This window comes from Schistocerca nitens, chromosome 8, assembly GCF_023898315.1.
Source record: "Schistocerca nitens isolate TAMUIC-IGC-003100 chromosome 8, iqSchNite1.1, whole genome shotgun sequence".
Lineage (NCBI taxonomy): Eukaryota > Metazoa > Arthropoda > Insecta > Orthoptera > Acrididae > Schistocerca > Schistocerca nitens.
Window position 1 is genome coordinate 287,659,118 of NC_064621.1, and position 19,978 is coordinate 287,679,095.

The 19,978-nt window shown below is 43.6% G+C and overlaps 1 protein-coding gene across 1 annotated transcript in view; it reads left to right on the forward strand.

Moving 5' to 3' along the window:
* LOC126198552 (tryptophan 2,3-dioxygenase) overlaps positions 1-19,978 on the forward strand; it is a 448,771-nt gene that overhangs the window by 279,796 nt on the left and 148,997 nt on the right. Inside the window, exon 4 of the mRNA XM_049934975.1 lies at positions 19,200-19,271. Coding sequence (XP_049790932.1) covers positions 19,200-19,271 — 72 coding nt within the window. The remainder of the gene's footprint in view (positions 1-19,199; positions 19,272-19,978) is intronic.

The window sequence follows — 19,978 nt, forward strand, 5'->3', positions numbered from 1 at the left end:
ACAATGTTTACCACTGGTTTTCCTCTGTATTTCTTGTATTGTTGTTGTTTTTGTTGTGGTCCTCAGTCCAGAGAATTATTTGATGCAACTCTCCATGCTACTCTACCCTGTGCAAGCTTCTTCATCTCCAAGTAACTACTGCACCCTACATCCTTCTGAATCTGTTTAGTGTATTCATCTCTTCGTCTCCCTCTACGATTTTTACCCTCCACGCTGCCCTCCAGTACTATATTGGTGATCCCTTTATGCCTCAGAACATGTCCTACCAACCGATCCCTTTTTCTATTCAAGTTGTGCCACAAATTCCTCTTCTCCCCAATTCTATTCAGTACCTCCTCATTAGTTTCGTGATCTACTCATCTAACCTTCAGCATTCTTCTGTAGCACCACTTTCCGAAAGCTTCTATTCTCTTCTTGTCTAAACTACTTATCATCCATGTTCCACATCCATACATCGCTACTCTTCTTACAAATACTTATAGAAAAGACTTCCTCACGTTTTAATATATACTCGATGTTAACAAATTTCTCTTCTTCAAAAGCGCTTTTCGTGCCATTGCCAGCCTACATTTTATTTCCTCTCTACTTCGAACCATCATCAGTTATTTTTCTCCCCAAATAGTAAATTCACCTACTACTTTAAGTGTCTCATTTCCTAATGTAACTGCTGCGTGGGGTAGCCCCGCGGTCTGAGGCGCCGTATCACGCTCCATGCGGTTCCCCCCGTTGGAGTCGTGTCCTCCCTCGGGCATGGGTATGTGTGTTGTCCAAAGCGTAAGTTAAAGTTAGATTAAGTAGTGTGTAGGCTTAGGGACCGATGACCTCAGCAGTAAGGTCCCGTAAGACCTTACCACAAACTTCCAATTTTCCTAATCTAATTACCTCAGCATCACCTAATTTAATTAGACTACATTCCATTATCCTCGTTTTGCTTTTGTTGATGATCTTCTTATGCCCTCCTTTCAAGACACTGTCCATTCCGCTCAACTGCTCTTCCAAGTCCTTTACTGTCTCTTACAGAATTACATTGCCATCGGCAAACCTCAAAGTTTTTAATTCTTCTCCATGGATTTTAATTCCTACTCCAGATTTTTCTTTTGTTGCCTTGCCGCTTGCTCAATATACAGAATGAATAACATCGGGGATTGGCTGCAACCCTGTCTCACTCCCTTCCCAACCACTGCTTCCCTTTAATACCCCTCGACTCTTATAACTGTCATCTGGTTTCTGTACAAATTGTAAATAGCCTTTCGCTCCCTGTATTTGATCCCTTCCACCTTCAGAATTTGAAAGAGAGTATTCCAATCAACGCTGTCAAAAGCTTTCTCTAAGTCTAAAAATGCTAGAAACGTAGGTTTGCCTTTCCTGAATCTATTTCTAAGATAAGTCGTAGGGTCAGCATTGTCTCGCGTATTTCAACATTTCTACGGAATACGAACTGATCTTCCCCAAAGTCGGCTTCTACCAGTTTTTCCATTCTTCTGTAAAGAATTCGTGTCAGTATTTTGCAGCCGTGATTTATTAAGCTAATAGTTCCGTAATTTTCATATCTGTCAACACCTGCTTTCTTTGGGATTGGAATTATATTCTTCTTGAAATCTGAGAATATTTCGCCTGTCTCATACATTTCGCTCACCACATGGTAGAGTTTTGTCATGGCTGGCTCACCCAAGGCTGTCAATTGTTCTAATGGAATATTGTCTACTCCCAGGGCCTTATTTCGACTCAGGTCTTTCAGTGCTCTGTCAAATCCTTCACGCAGTATCATATCTCCCATTTCATCTTCACCTAAGAACTCTTCCATTTCCCTAATACTGCCCTCAAGTGCATCGCCCTTGTATAGGCTCTCTATATACTCCTTCCACTTTTCTTCTTGCCCTTCTTTGCTTAGAACTGGTTTTCCATCTGAGCTCTTGATATTCAGACAAGTGGTTCTCTTCTCTCCAAGGGTCTCTTTAATTTTCCTGTAGACAGTATCTATCTTACCCCTAGTGACAGATGCCTCTACATCCTTACATTTGTTCTCTAGCCACGCCCGCTTAGCCATTTTGCGTTTCCTGTTGATCTCATTTTTGAGACGTTTGTATTGCTTTTTGCCTGCTTCATTTACTGCATTTTTGTATTTTCTCCTTTCATTAACCAAATTCAATATCTCTTCTCTTACCCAAGGAATTCTACTAGCCCGCGTCTTTTTACCTACTTGATCCCCTGCTGCCTTCACTATTTCATCTCTCGAAACTACACATTCTACTTCTACTGCATTTCTTTCCCCTGTTCCTGTCAATTGTTCCCTAATGCTCTCTCTGAAACTCTTCAACCTCTGGTTCTTTCAGTTTATCTAGGTCGTGTCTCCTTAAATTCACACCTTTTTGCAGTTTCTTCAGTTTTAATCTACAGTTCATAACCAGTAGATTGTGGTTAGAGTCCACATATGCCCGTGGAAATATCTTACAATTTAAAACCTGGTTCCTAAATCTCTGTCTTACGATTATATAGGGTGGAGAAAAGTTGTGTCACGAAATTTTAACCCTGGATAGCTGATGCCAGTAGGACCAAAATTACTAACGTTGTGTACGTCGAAACGCACAATTTTTAAACTACAGAAACTTGGCGCCACGCACTCCGATTGGCATCTGACGTGACCTATTCGGCACGTGTGCGTATCACGTTGGGACAGTGACGGGGCAGGGGACGTTTGTTTGTGTGACCCAAGAACTATAGCGATGCCCTTCAACCAACGAACAGCAACTGGGCAATCCCACGGCCAATCGGAGCGCGTGGCACCAAGTTTCCGTAGTTTAAAAAAGGTGCGTTGTCGACCTACACAACATTAGTAGTTTTGGTTCCTACTGACATCAGCTATCCAGGGTTAAAATATCATGACACAATTTTTCTCCGCCCTGTATAATCTATCTGAAACCTTTCAGTGTCTCCAGGCGTCTTCCACGTATACAACCATCTTTTATGATTCTTAAACCAAGTGTTAGTTATGATTAAATTATGCTCTATGCAAAATTCTACCAGGCGACTTCCTCTTTCATTCTTTACCCCCATTCCATATTCGCCTACTACTTTTCCTTCTCTTGCTTTTGCTACTATCGAATTCCAGTCCCCCATGACTATTAAATTTTCGTCTCCCTTTACTATCTGAATAATTTATTTTATCTCATCATACATTTCTCCAAGCCCTTCGTCATCTGCGGAGCTAGTTGGCATATAAACTTGTCTTACTGTGGTAGGTGTGGACTTAGTGTCTATCTTGGCTACAGTAATACGTTCACTATGCTGTTCGCAGTAGCTGACCCGCGCTCCTATTTTTTATTCATTATTAAGCCTATCCCTGCATTGCCCCTATTTGATTTTTTATTTATAACCCTGTATTCACCTGACCAGAAGTCTTGTTCCCCCTGCCACCGAACTTCACTAATTCCAACTATATCTAACTTTAACCTACCAACTTCCGTTTTAAATTTTTTAACTCACCTACCCGATTAAGGGATCTGACATTGTACGCTCCGATACGTAGAACGCCAATTTTCTTTCTCCTGCTATCGACGTCCTCCTGATTAGCCTCCGCCCGGAGATCCGAATGGGGGACTATACACACAGTAAAGCTACACGCCCTCGGGAAAAATTACGGCTGTAGTTTCCCCTTGCTTTCAGCCGTTCGCAGTACCAGCAAAGGAAGGCCGTTTTGGTTAATGTTACAAGGCCAGATCAGTCAATCATCCAAACTTTTGCCTCTGCAACTACTGAAAAGGCTGCTGCCCCTCTTCAGGAACCACCTCCCCACCAACGGCAAGGTCCATGGTTCATGGGAGGGGGGGGGAGGGGGAGGGTCTTCTACTTTATGTTCCTCGAAATATGACAGGATTTCTTGGGCTGTTCGAAACCGTTTCGAAAACATTGTGGGACATTTTCGAAATATCCCGATTTAGTCCAGTCAGTGATGGATAATTAGAGGAGAAAAATCTTGTAGTCGCAAAATCTTGCACAATGCTGGGAGGGAGTCTCATGAACAACATACTAAAAATTCTGAACGGTTAAGTGTGAGTGTTGGGGACGGGGCGGGAGGGGAATCTTTTAGAGGTCACTTTTTTATGTTTTCCTCGAATAACTCCATAACTGCGGCTTCTAGCGAAAATATTTCCCAGTACAAAATTAAACTAAATTAAAGATCCTAAAAAGGCCACATTAATTTTTTCTAGGACTAATAGTTTCCACGTTCCACGGGGTGGAAAATTGCAGATTATTAAAAATATTGTTTTAAAGATGTAAATTAATGTTCAGTGTGCTCCCTGCCGCCGTTGGATAAGCAGCTGCAGCAGCAAGTCGTATACCCCTAGCTTACTCATTTGTTACATAGTTTAATTCTTAATTTCTTTGCGTGTTTTTGGGTACTTGCATTGTTTAATTCATAAATTTCGGGCGTATTATAGTATTTGAGAGTTGTAGCATCGCGCTTTAGTGTTTACTTCGTAGATTCTTACTTAAATTGCGTGAGTTTCGTATAGGAGGTGTAATTTCGAGTTTTAGTTACTGTAATCGTAAATTCAGGCAGATTGTAGCGCAGTCGTTAGGCATTTGTACAGGTTAGTTAATACATTCTTTGCGTGTTTCCCTTGCGTTATCTAGGCACGGACTCGTGTTTCAGTAACTGTTGTTCAACATCGATTAGAATGGACAGGGACTGTGATTGCTGTGTTCGGATGAGGGCTGAGTTGGCATCCCTTCGCTCACAGCTGTAAGCGGCGCTGACTTCAGTCGCGCAGCTTGAGGCTGTTGCCAATGGGTACCACTGTGGGGAGCCTGACTTGGGTATCACGGGGATGTCAACCTCGTCCCGTCTGTCCCCAGATCGGTCTCCCGCTGTGGTTGCTCCGGTTGCTGCCCGCAGTGGGGCTGAGCCCTCGCCTGTGGTTGATTGGGAGGTCGTTCCAAGGCGTGGCAGGCAGCGAAAGACGTCCCCGGAGGCTGATCAGAAAGCCTCCCCGGTGCGTCTGACAAACAGGTTTCAGGCACTGTCTCTGGCTGAGCCAGATGCAGCTGCCTGCCCTGTTTCAGAGGATGATTCTCAGCCTTCAAGGTCCGGGCAATCACAGAGCGTGGGCTTATTGGTAGTTGGGAGCTCCAACGTTAGGCACGTAATGGGGCCCCTTAGGGGCATGGCGGCTAAGGAGGAGAAGAAATCCAGTGTGCACTCCGTGTGCATTCCGGGTGGAGTCATTCCTGATGTGGAAAGGGTCCTTCCTGATGCCATGAAGAGCACAGGGTGCAGCCAGCTGCAGGTGGTGGCACATGTCGGCACTAATGACGTGTGTCGCTTTGGTTCTGAGGAAATTCTCTCTGGATTCCAGCGGCTATCTGATTTGGTGAAGGCTGCCGGTCTTGCTTACGAGATGAAGGCAGAGCTCACCATCTGCAGCATCGTTGACAGAACTGACTGCGGACCTTTGGTGCAGAGCCGGGTGGAGGGTCTGAATCAGAGGCTCAGACGGTTTTGCGACCGTGTTGGCTGCAGATTCCTTGACTTGCGCCATAGGGTGGTGGGGTTTCGGGTTCCGCTGAATAGGTCAGGAGTTCACTACACTCAACTGGCGGCTACACGGGTAGCGGAGGCTGTGTGGCGTGGACTGGGCGGTTTTTTTTTTTTAGGTTAGAAGGCCTCGGGAAAGTACGGGGTGGGCTGCAATCTCAAAGGGTGTATGGCAAATACAGGACTTGCTTGGATCAAGGAACAGTCGGAATTGTAGTTGTAAATTGTTGTAGTTGTGCTGGGAAAGTCCCTGAGCTTCAAGCGCTAATAGAAAGCACAGAAGCTGAAATCGTTATAGGTACAGAAAGCTGGCTAAAGCCTGAAATAAGTTCTGCAGAAATTTTTACGAAGTCTCAGACGGTGTTCAGGAAAGATAGATTAGGCAGAATTGGTGGTGGAGTGTTTGTGTCTGTCAGTAGTGGTATATCTTGTAGTGAAGTCGAAGTAGATACTCCGTGCGAATTGGTATGGGTGGAGGTTATACTTAACAGCCGAACTAAGTTAATAATTGGCTCCTTCTACCGACCCCCAGACTCCGATGATATAGTTGCTCAACAGTTCAGAGAAAATTTGAGTCTCGTAACAAATAAATATCCCACTCATACCGTTATAGTTGATGGGGACTTCAACCTTCCCTCGATATGTTGGCAAAAATACTTGTTCAAAACCGGTGCTAGGCAGAAAACATCTTCCGAGATTGTACTAAATGCTTTCTCCGAAAATTATTTCGAGCAGTTAATCCACGAACCCACGCGAATTGTAAATGGTTGCGAAAACACACTTGACCTCTTAGCCACAAACAATCCAGAGCTGATAGAGAGCATCATGACTGATACAGGGATTAGTGATCACAAGGTCGTTGTAGCTAGGCTCAATACCGTTTCTTCCAAATCCACCAGAAACAAAGGCAAATTAATTTTATTTAAAAAAGCGGATAAAGTGTCAAAAATGGCTCTGAGCACTATGGGACTCAACTGCTGTGGTCATCAGTCCCCTAGAACTTAGAACAACTTAAATCTAACTAACCTAAGGACATCACACACATCCATGCCCGAGGCAGGATTCGAACCTGCGACCGTAGCAGTCGCACGGTTCCGGACTGCGCGCCTAGAACCGCGAGACCACCGCGGCCGGCGATAAAGTGTCACTAGAAGCCTTCCTAAGAGACAATCTTCATTCCTTCCGAACTGACTATGCAAATGTAGACGAGATGTGGCTCAAATTCAAAGATATAGTAGCAACAGCAATTGAGAGATTCATACCTCAAATTGGTAAGAGTTGGAACTGATCCCCCGTGGTACACAAAACAGGTCCGAACTCTGTTGCAGATGCAACGGAAAAAGCATGCGAAGTTCAGAAGAACGCGAAATCCCGAAGATTGGCTAAAATTTACAGACGCGCGAAATTTGGCACGGACTTAAATGCGAGATGCCTTTAATAGGTTCCACAACGAAACATTGTCTCGAAATTTGGTAGAAAAACCGAAGAAATTCTGGTCGTATGTAAAGTACACAAGCGGTAAGACGCAGTCAATACCTTCGCTGCGCAGTGCCGATGGTACTGTTACCGACGACTGTGCCGCTAAAGCGGCGTTATTGAACGCAGTTTTCCGAAATTCCTTCACCAGGGAAGATGACTGGAATATTCCAGAATTTGAAACAGGAACAGCTGCTAGCATGAGTTTCTTAGAAGTAGATACCGTAGGGGTTGCGAAGCAACTCAAATCGCTTGATACGGGCAAGTCTTCAGGTCCAGATTGTATACCGGTTAGGTTCCTTTCAGATTACGCTGATACAATAGCTCCCTACTTAGCACTCATATACAACCGCTCGCTCACCGATAGATCTGTACCTACAGACTGGAAAATTGCGCAGGTCGCACCAGTGTTTAAGAAGGGTAGTAGGAATAATCCATCTAACTACAGACCTATATCATTGACGTCGGTTTGCAGTAGAGTTTTGGAGCATATACTGTATTCAAACATTATGAATCACCTCGAAGGGAACGATCTATTGATACGTAATCAGCATGGTTTCAGAAAACATCGTTCTTGTGCAACGCAGCTAGCTCTTTATTCGCACGAAGTAATGGCCGCTATCGACAGGGGATCTCAAGTTGATTCCGTATTTCTAGATTTCCGGAAAGCTTTTGACACCGTTCCTCACAAGCGACTTCTAATCAAGCTGCGGGCCTATGGGGTATCGTCTCAGTTGTGCGACTGGATTCGTGATTTCCTGTCAGGAAGGTCGCAGTTCGTAGTAATAGACGGCAAATCATCGAGTAAAACTGAAGTGATATCAGGTGTTCCCCAGGGAAGCGTCCTGGGACCTCTGCTGTTCCTGATCTATATAAATGACCTGGGTGACAATCTGAGCAGTTCTCTTAGGTTGTTCGCAGATGATGCTGTAATTTACCGTCTAGTAAGGTCATCCGAAGACCAATATCAGTTGCAAAGCGATTTAGAAAAGATTGCTGTATGGTGTGGCAGGTGGCAGTTGACGCTAAATAACGATAAGTGTGAGGTGATCCACATGAGTTCCAAAAGAAATCCGTTGGAATTCGATTACTCGATAAATAGTGAAATTCTCAAGGCTGTCAATTCAACTAAGTACCTGGGTGTTAAAATTACGAACAACTTCAGTTGGAAAGACCACATAGATAATACTGTGGGGAAGGCGAGCCAAAGGTTGCGTTTCATTGGCAGGACACTTAGAAGATGCAGCAAGTCCACTAAAGAGACAGCTTACACTACACTCGTTCGTCCTCTGTTAGAATATTGCTGCGCGGTGTGGGATCCTTACCAGGTGGGATTGACGGAGGACATCGAAAGGGTGCAAGAAAGGGCAGCTCGTTTTGTATTATCACGTAGTAGGGGAGAGAGTGTGGCAGATATCATACGCGAATTGGGATGGAAGTCATTACAGTAAAGACGTTTTTCGTCGCGGCGAGATCTATTTACGAAATTTCAGTCACCAACTTTCTCTTCCGAATGCGAAAATATTTTGTTGAGCCCAACCTACATAGGTAGGAATGATCATCTAAATAAAATAAGAGAAATGAGAGCTCGAACAGAAAGGTTTAGGTGTTCGTTTTTCCCGCGCGCTGTTCGGGAGAGGAATGGCAGAAAGATAGTATGATTGTGGTTCGATGAACCCTCTGCCCGGCACTTAAATGTGAATTGCAGAGTAGTCATGTAGATGTAGATCGTTAAATGAAGTGGGTTAAAAACAAGTATTAAATGTGTGTACCACGTCTAAGTGCAGCAGTGCCGTATTAAGGGATAAATAGTGTTACAGGGGTGTAACAGAAGGTAGGTCACTGGATTCTTTCATGTACTTCTGCACTTACTGCTTCATAGGTCTGCAAACTGAAGATCAAGCAGGTGATTCCCCACTCTACCTACACAACTACGTTGCAAGAAAAAACTACAGGGTTTTCCACCAGGTTGTGCCTACCCTCCAGAATGTGTCTTAGGAATCATTGGCTACGTGTCCGGGGGAACGGGAGAGGGGTGTTTATTTTCCACAGAGCGGGTTAGCACTACATGCAATACAGATATGAGTAACTAATAATACTAACGCAAGTAGCGCATATGGATAGAATATATATAAGTCTCTGCACACTGTTATACATTGCTAGAAGTGGAACTGGCTATTAGTCATCCTGTACGGCAGCTATGATGTTCTTCCTGGGAGGGTAGCTTCCCTCACCACGAGAGCTGCACGATTTTCAGTCTACAGACAGAATATACCATCCCACCATTTTCTGTCCAGTTCTTTTATATGAATAGACAAAATAGCTTTAGTTAGCATACACATGTATATATGGTGGAGTTATTTTCTGTTTATTAAATGAGAACTATTTACGGATGTTAAGTGAGCTTTTACGTAAAATACATTCTTGAAGACAGTGGCTGAGAAGTGTTTACTTTGCATGATTTTGTCAGGACTTACGTAGTATTGTTGGGAAGGGATTTGACTGATAAATGTGACACATTGCTGCTGTCTGTAGTTGATAGGGTATTATAAAACCATGTAATTGCGTTGTAGACACTTGGTGCTGAATTGATGAGTGCCCAGAAGTTATTGCACTTCTTTCGCCTTTAATTATGTTACACGTAGGTTGCATAAGTCATTTCCATTCAGGAATTCCTAGCATTTGTAGAGTGGGCTGCACTGAGTTGATACACTAACCACACATCCACAGTATATCTTACAAGACGGGTGTGAATATATTTGGTGGAATGGGACTGATCATGTTCAAATTTAGAACAACGATTTGCTGTAAGCCCATTACATGACCTATGTGAAATATCTGAAGTTATATGACACCTACGTGACCTACTTCTGTTATAGAGGGATGTAATTTAAGCCTCTAGGTTTTTTCAGATGTTGGAAGAACTGAGACTGAGTGATGCATTAAATACCCCTCTTGCCGTGAAAAGTATTCCAGTCAGTGACAATGGAGATAATAAAATCGCCATTGTCGAACTCAAGTCGACAGCATGTTACACTTGGGACAGGCTCTTCGGTGCCGAAGACATTTGACAGCTTCGGCTGTTAAGCTTTTTTACATGATAGCTCACTTAACAACGGCAAATAAGTACTCAATCAACTGAAAATAACACCACTATATAAACACGAACTCTCTGGTTTCGAGCGGCTAACAGAAGTGGTAAAGGCTGTCAGTCTTGTTTGCAAGATGAAAGCAGAGCTGACCACTTGCAGCATAGTCGACAGGACCGATTGGGGACCTCTGGTACAGAACCGAGTGCAGGGTCTGAATCAGAGGCTCAGATGGTTCTGCGACCGTGTAGGTTGTAGATTCCTCGACTTGCGCCAAAGGGTGGTTGGGTTTCGGGTTCCACTGAATAGGTCAGGTGTCCACTATACGCAGGAGGCGGCTACACGGGTAGCAGGGGCTGTGTGGCGTGGACTGGGCGGTTTTTTAGATTAGAGAATATCGGGAAAACACAAGAAGGGTTTCAGTCACAAAGGGAGCAGGCTGAACACAGGAAGAACGTAAATAAAGGAACCATTGGTATAACAGTTGTAAATTGTCGTAGCTGTGATAGGTAAGTACCAGAGCTCCAAGCGCTAATGGAAAGCACTGATGATCAAATAGTTATAGGCACTTAAAGCTGGCTAACGCTGGACATAAGCTCAGCCGAAATTTTTGCGAAGAACCTAACGGTGTTCCGAAATGATAGGCTAAACACGGTTGGCGGTGGCGTGTTTGTTGCTGTCAGAAGTAGTTTAACTTGTCGCGAAATAGAAGTAAATACTTCCTGTGAGTTAGTAGGGGCAGAGGTCATTGTCGGCAACCAGAATAAAATAATAATTGGATTCTTTTACCGACTTCCCAATTCAGATCATACAGTTTTGCTGAAAGGTTCAAAGAAAACTTGAGTTTGATTTCAAACACGTACCCGACTCATACGATAATAGTTGGTGGTGACTTGAATTTACCCTCGATATGTTGGCGGAAATACATGTTTAATTCCGGAGGTAAGCATAAAATATCATCCAAAATTGTGCTAAACGAATTCTCTGAAAATTATTTCGAGCAGTTAGTGCATGAGCCCACGCGAGTAGTAAACGGTTGTGAAAACACACTTGATCTCTTAGCAACAAATAATCCTCAGTTAATAACGAGCATCAAAACCGATTCAGGAATTATTGAACACAGGGTTGTCGTAGCGAGATTGAATATTGTAATCCCCAAATCTCCGAAAAATAAGCGAAAAATATACCTAGTCAGAAAAACAGATAAAAATTCACTTCACGCCTTCAAAAAATGGTTCAAATGGCTCTGAGCACTATGGGACTCAACTGCTGTGGTCATAAGTCCCCTAGAACTTAGAACTAATTAAACCTAACTAACCTAAGGACATCACACACATCCATGCCCGAGGCAGGATTCGAACCTGCGACCGTAGCAGTCGCACGGTTCCGGACTGCGCGCCTAGAACCGCGAGACCACCGCGGCCGGCTTCACGCCTTCCTCAGAGACAATCTCCACTCATTCCAAATTAATAATATAAGTGTAGACCAGATGTGGCTTGAATTCAAAGAAGTAGTATAGGCAGCAATTGAGAGATTTATACCAAATAAATTAACAAGCGATGGAGCTGATCCTCCTTGGTACACAGAACGGGTTAGAACACTATTGCAGAAACAACGAAACAAATATGCCAAATTTAAAAAGACGCAAAATCCCCACGATTGGCGATCTTTTACAGAAGCTCGAAATTTAGCGCGGACTTCAATGCGAGATGCCTATATCAGTTTCCACAACGAAACGTTGTCTCGAAACCTGGCAGAAAATTCAAAGAGATTCTGGTCGTACGTGAAGTATGCTAGCGGCAAGACACGATCAATGCCTTCTCTGCACGATAGCAATGGAGATACTATCGAAGACAGTGCTGCTAAAGCAGAGTTACTAAACACAGCCTTACGAAATGCCTTCACAAAAGAAGAAGAAGTAAATATTCCTGAATTAGAATCAAGAACAGCTGCCAACATGAGTAACGTAGAAGTAAATATCCTCGGAGTAGTGAAGCAACTTATATTACTTAATAAAAGCAAGTCCTCTGGTCCAGACTGTATGCCAATTAGGTTCCTTTCGGAGTATGCTGATGCATTAGCTCCGTACTTAACAATCATATACAACCGTTCGCTCGACGAAGGATCCGTACCCAAAGACTGGAAAGTTCCACAGGTCACACTAATATTCAAGAAAGGTAGTATGAGTAATCCACTAAATTACAGGCCCATATCGTTAACGTCAATGTGTAGCAGGATTTTAGAACATATAATGTGTTCGAACATTATGAATTATCTCGAAGAAAACTGTCTATTGACACACAGTCAACACGGGTATAGAAAACATCGTTCCTGTGAAACACAACTAGCTCTTTACTCGCATGAAGTGTCTAGTGCTATTGACAAGGGATTTCAGATCGATTCCGTATTTCTGGATTTCCGGAAGGCTTTTGACACTGTACCACACAAGCGGCTCGTATTGAAATTGCGTGCTTATGGAATATCGTCTCAGTTATGTGACTGGATTTGTGATTTCATGTCAGAGAGGTCACAGTTCGTAGTAACTGACGGAAAGTCATCGAGTAAAACAGAAGTGATTTCTGGCGTTCCCCAAGGTAGTGTTATAGGCCCTTTGTTGTTCCTTATTTATAAACAATTTGGGAGACAATCTGAGCAGCCGTCTTTGGTTGTTTGCAAATGACGCCGCCGTTTATCGACTAATAAAGTCATCAGAAGATCAAAACGAACTGCAAAACGATTTAGAAAAGATATCTGAATGGTGCGAAAAGTGGCAGTTGGCCCTAAATAACGAAATGTGTGAGGTCATCCACATGCGTGCTAAAAAGAACTCGTTAAACTTCGGTTACACGATAAATCAGTGTAATATAAAAGCCGTAAATTCAATTAAATACCTAGGTATTACAATTACGGACAACTTTGGACGGAACACAAAGAAAATGCTGTGGGAAGGCTAACCAAAGACTGCGTTTTATTGGCAGGACACTTAGAAAATGTAACAGACCTACTAAGGAGACTGCCTACACTACGCTTGTCCATCCTCTTTTAGAATACTGCTGCGCGGTGTGGGATCCTTACCAGGTAGGACTGACGGAGTACATCGAAAAAATTCAAAGAAAAGCAGCACGTTTTGTATTATCGCGAAATATGGGAAAGAGTGTCACAGAAATGATACTGGATTTGGGCTGGAAATCGTTAAAAGAAAGGCGTTTTTCGTTGCGACGGAATCTTCTCGCGAAATTCCAATCACCAACTTTCTCCTCCGAATGCGAAAATATTTTGTTGACACCGACCTACATAGGGAGGAACGATCACCAAGATAAAATAAGGGAAATCAGTGTTCGTACGGAAAGATATAGGTGTTCATTCTTTCCGCGCGCTATACGAGATTGGAATAATAGAGAATTGTGAAGGTGGTTCGATGAACCCTCTGCCAGGCACTTAAATGTGATTTGCAGAGTATCCATGCAGATGTAGATGTAGAAAGTTATTTTCTCTAGTCAGACAAGAAAACTGGACGGCAAATGCCTAGGAGGTGTAGTCTGTCTGTAAACTGAAAAGCGAGCAGCGCTCATCGTGAGAGAAGTTGCATTTTCAAGAGACCACTACAGTTGCTGTACAGGCTGATTCAAAATAAATGTCTTCTCTAGCAGTGTAGGACAGTGTGCACAGATTCACGTAAATTCTGACCATACGCATTACCTGCGTTAGTGTTATTAGTAACTCATATCTGCCTTCCATGTAGTGTTAAAACATTTTGTACAAAATAAACACTCCCCAGGTATGTGTGCGCTTTGCGTCGCCAGTGACTCATGAGGTGCGTTGTGGAGGGCCCGTATAACTTTGTGAAGCACCCTGTAGTTGTTTCTTGTTACGTAGTGGGGTAGACTGAGTAAGGAATTACTTGCTTGACCTCCAATTTGCAAGTCTATGAGAGGGAAACGCATGAACGAAACCCAGCGACTTACCTTCCCACACATGTCCCCCCCCCCCCACCCTCCACCCTAATATATCCCTGGAACACAATTTATCCCTTAATACGGCTCCACTGCACCTATGTGTGATACATACGTTAATTGTCTTAACCCACTTCATTTAAAGATAAACGTTAACTTTATAGTGTTTGAACAATATTTTTTAATAACTTGCGATTTTCCCATCCCCTGAAAGCGGGAACTGTTTATCCCAGAGAAAAAAGGATACGCCTTGTTTCGTAGGGAACTTAAATTAATTTAACTTTGTACTGGTAAACATTTTCGCTAGAAGCCGTGGTTTTCGAGTTATTTGAGAAAAAAATTAAAAAGTGACCTTTAAATCCATCCGTATCCCAACGCTCACACCCCACCGGTCAGGATTTTTAATATGTTGTTCCTGACACTCGGTCCTACCAATGTGCAAAAATTTGTAACAACACGATTTTTTCACGTAATAAATATTTTTTTATCTTCGTTGATATCTTGTAATTACACAGGAACCTAAGTGTACAGTTTAAATTTTACGGAATGTTCTGTTTCTATTAGGAGATTATTCACAACATATTCCATTACTCCGCCACGTAATTTCATACACTCCACGTCATGATGCCGTTTATCGAACACTGTTTTCTCATCAGTTTCACAACCTTATCTAAACTTCCTACTCGTCGTGTTCACTTCCCTACTTCCCATTATTCACCGCACAAACAGTTACCAACAGCAGCACGCAACGCAAATGCCGCCGACACCGTAAGTGTATTTCTACCTGTATTAGCTTGGAACGCACGTTCCTTTTAGAATTATTGGAAGTCTATGGATGTTCGCAAACCTTATGGTACGTAAAATCAAACGAGTAACAATCGCGCAAACTAAGCTGACAATCGGCGCGGTGGCTGGTGGAAAAGATTGTCCATTTACAGTCGCTCCCATCAGCCACCGCGCCGAATGTCAACCCTAGCGAATAATATAGTAACCTTCAGAAGTAATGCGAGCAGTACGATCAGTTGTCGTCCAAGTATAGAGAAATTTATCCGAAAGAAGGTACACTTCAATTAGGAAAGAAGTTAAATTCATTGCGGACAAATTTTAGGAAGGCGCTGAATTGCAGGAAAAGTGTCTCGCAGGTGACTGTCCTTTAAACATGTGTAAAATTACGTCAGCCTAGTGAGTGTCCTTTAAACATCTGCAAAATTACGTCAACCAGTCCTCATTCAGTAGCAGATTTTCATGCGTCAGTTTTCTTCTCTTCTTATACCTCTCCTGCACCCATCTAAGTTTCGTCTTTTCTCCGCGAACGCAAAGGCAGCTCAGACTCCAAACAACAGCTGGCGTCCATTTCCGCCATGTTTGCATCTCTGAGTTTAAACGCGAAGTTTGCGTAATATCAGTGTGCTGCCTGGAGCCAACCCTCAATATACTGAACAGTATTCTTGCCCACCATAATTGTTGGTCTAGGAGCCGCTTAACGACGCACAAAAGCGACTGAAGATAGAAGGATTTGGATCAAACGAATGAAGGTGCGGCATTGCTGCCTGTTACTTGCGCTCTTACCTCAGTTCAAGCACGTCAAACACGCGGAAACCATCCTTCATCTTCCAGCTGCGTCTTCAATGCACCGCGTCTCTGATTCCTGTTTTCTGATATTACACATAGTATTGTGTCGTGGATTAGTACATAAGGCACCATTTACATAGTAACTCTATATTACAATCAAAGATACTTACTTAGTGCAAAGATATAACGATTCAGAGTCCAGAGATTAACCACATATTATTTATTTACATCCCTCAACTATGGCAGTGCTTGAACACGACTCGAAATGTTCGATCAGTTTATGTCAATTTTCGGGAAATCTCGGGTTCTGTTCGATCTTTTGATAATACTATCACAACGACCCGTCTTAGCACTATGGATTTTAACAATATTAAATAACTGTGAAATACGGACCGAAATATCTTCTACAGCACAGGTCACGCGTAACAACGGCAACTAATAAATAAATGATTGCAATAATAATCTTCGTAATTCTCGAGCTTTCGCTCGTCCCGCGATCTAGTGAGACCTGATAGTACTATCTTCAAGATGAGTCATTCCACTGTATTTACAACCACGATAAAAGCTACAGTCACTTTATTACGATACAGTTCGTTTTTAATTCCTGATTATTCGTCTTGATTATTTCATCTGAATGCTGTCGTCTTGTTTTCAAACTGATTATAATTTCGTAAAGTTTTTAATCTGTTGTTCAAATATGAGAGCAGGGATTGAACTGCTCATTTGCAACCTACTTAGTAAATCATTAAAGCCTCTCATAATCAAATAATGTTATACTGGGTTCCGTCAAGCAATATTTTTTGGAGGAAAACATTTTTGTCTTTGTCTGTTGCCTTAAGTTAAAAGTAGGCACAAATGTTTATATATCCATGCACACTGTATAAGAACTGGTATTGTAAATTTGTTCCAAAAGAATAGGAGTTTGTGAAGTGGTAGGATTTAATGCTATTTCCTCCACTGTTTCACGAAATTGTGAAATTTAATGCAGAGCCATAGCTTATTGATGTGGCTAATTCGTAGTATTTTGCGTATACCTTGCACTCCCGCCACCCAAGTCAAATATCACGAGAATGTTCAAACAAGGTCAATACTGTATCGAACGCTAAGGCATATCGGGAAATCTCGAGCCCGTTCGAACGCGAGTATTGTTTGCCCAGCCTCATCCTTAACAGTTACGAATCTTTCCAAAATGACATAGTGATCGTGAAAAAAAGTCCATTCCATTTGTATCTACACTCCTGGAAATGGAAAAAAGAACACATTGACACCGGTGTGTCAGACCCACCATACTTGCTCCGGACACTGCGAGAGGGCTGTACAAGCAATGATCACACGCACGGCACAGCGGACACACCAGGAACCGCGGTGTTGGCCGTCGAATGGCGCTAGCTGCGCAGCATTTGTGCACCGCCGCCGTCAGTGTCAGCCAGTTTGCCGTGGCATACGGAGCTCCATCGCAGTCTTTAACACTGGTAGCATGCCGCGACAGCGTGGACGTGAACCGTATGTGCAGTTGACGGACTTTGAGCGAGGGCGTATAGTGGGCATGCGGGAGGCCGGGTGGACGTACCGCCGAATTGCTCAACACGTGGGGCGTGAGGTCTCCACAGTACATCGATGTTGTCGCCAGTGGTCGGCGGAAGGTGCACGTGCCCGTCGACCTGGGACCGGACCGCAGCGACGCACGGATGCACGCCAAGACCGTAGGATCCTACGCAGTGCCGTAGGGGACCGCACCGCCACTTCCCAGCAAATTAGGGACACTGTTGCTCCTGGGGTATCGGCGAGGACCATTCGCAACCGTCTCCATGAAGCTGGGCTACGGTCCCGCACACCGTTAGGCCGTCTTCCGCTCACGCCCCAACATCGTGCAGCCCGCCTCCAGTGGTGTCGCGACAGGCGTGAATGGAGGGACGAACGGAGACGTGTCGTCTTCAGCGATGAGAGTCGCTTCTGCCTTGGTGCCAATGATGGTCGTATGCGTGTTTGGCGCCGTGCAGGTGAGCGCCACAATCAGGACTGCATACGACCGAGGCACACAGGGCCAACACCCGGCATCATGGTGTGGGGAGCGATCTCCTACACTGGCCGTACACCACTGGTGATCGTCGAGGGGACACTGAATAGTGCACGGTACATCCAAACCGTCATCGAACCCATCGTTCTACCATTCCTAGACCGGCAAGGGAACTTGCTGTTCCAACAGGACAATGCACGTCCGCATGTATCCCGTGCCACCCAACGTGCTCTAGAAGGTGTAAGTCAACTACCCTGGCCAGCAAGATCTCCGGATCTGTCCTCCATTGAGCATGTTTGGGACTGGATGAAGCGTCGTCTCACGCGGTCTGCACGTCCAGCACGAACGCTGGTCCAACTGAGGCGCCAGGTGGAAATGGCATGGCAAGCCGTTCCACAGGACTACATCCAGCATCTCTACGATCGTCTCCATGGGAGAATAGCAGCCTGCATTGCTGCGAAAGGTGGATATACACTGTACTAGTGCCGACATTGTGCATGCTCTGTTGCCTGTGTCTATGTGCCTGTGGTTCTGTCAGTGTGATCATGTGATGTATCTGACCCCAGGAATGTGTCAATAAAGTTTCCCCTTCCTGGGACAATGAATTCACGGTGTTCTTATTTCAATTTCCAGGAGTGTAGTTACCTTGAAAATTTACTATGTTAGTAACTTTAAAGCGTATCGCTTAAAGAGCGTCGATGCAAAGACTCCTAGGCAGTTTTCCTGACTGATGTGCACGTGGTATAGTGCTATTAGAGACAGCATGAAGCGAAAAACCTGTATGCACGATGCTCTGTTTTTTGGGTTATACTTCAATACTTAACATTGTAAGTATTAATAGGCATACCAGGATAATTCATTCTGTTCACGGAAGGACCCCCAGGAAGTGTAGTCCACCCACAGACGAGGTAGCTTACAAAGCTTTTATTAGACCAATACTTGAAGATCGCTCAGCAATATGTGACCCGTACCAGGAAGGAAATTAAGAAAATACAGAGAACAGCAGCGCTTACAATTACAGTTTTATCATCGTTTCATCATCGCCGACAGGCAGGTAGCCTAACCGGAGGCGAAGCCGTCACACGACGTACTAGAGAGTGTGTGTGTGTGTATGTGTGTGTGTGTGTGTGTGTGTGTGTGTGTGTGTAGTCTCATTCCTTGACACAATTTCCCAAATGACAGGTATTTTGACGGCTAGATTGCTGCCCTGATATCCTTTATTGTGGTATTTTACCGTCACCTGCTGCGACAACAATTTCTACAGCTGAGAAACACTGCCACACTAACGTTCATCTCAGTGTTTATTTCAGCAACGAACATAAAACTCTGTTGATTAAACACCAAATGTGGGTAGGTTATTACATTCCACAGAAATCAGCATCATGATAATCAAGAGAGTGTTTATGTAAAAGTTCATCTCTAAGTTTTCCAGTTGTTAGTTCAGCCAATAATTTTATTATCTTGTGTCACATTTTGTATCACTGCGCGAATTCTTATGTCTGTTTGTTGTATAATCTTCTGCGCAGTACATTTATGACTTTTCTCTCCTTTTTCAGGACTTGGTGCTTGACGAAACGCAGTCTTTAGAAATTCTGAAGCGAATGAGTCGGATTGTCCTAATTCTGAAGGTACGAATACTCATTCTTCTGCATGATTCGAGAAAGTAATTTAGTACATACAATAATTAATCATAATGTTAGCCACACAGATTTTCCTATTCCACACTCATGCATATCATACTGAAATCATTGTTGAAGCAATAGCGTAACATGCTCAGTAATGTCACACGCTTTATGTTCAAAAATCAAGATGGAATCCGCAAACAGATGTTTGCGAAACTGTTTCTCCGCGAGAAATATAGCGCCGTAGACAACGGACCTCAGATTGAAGCCGTGTTCCTTGACTTCAGGAAGGCATTTGACACTTTCTCCCGCTCTGCCGTTGAATGGAAAAAATATGAGCTTATCGAGTATCGGAGCAGATTTGCGACTGGATTCAAGACAGGCAGACAGAACTCAACTCATCGCTCTTAACGGAACAAAATCGACAGATGGGAAGGTAATTTTCGAAGTGCCCCATGGAAGTGTGACAGCGTCGTTACTGGTTACAGCGTTTATAAATGATCCAGTAATAAGTTTCGGAGGCTTCTTAAGGCTTTTTGTAGATGATATAGTTGTCTCTAAGGAAGTAGCAACACCAGAAGCCAGCATCAATTTACAAAACAACCTGCAGAAGATTGATGAATGGTGCAGGCTTCCGCAATTGACCCTGAAAGTAAATGAATGCAACATATTGCGCATATATAGGAAAAAGAAATTCAGTAAAGTACAATTGC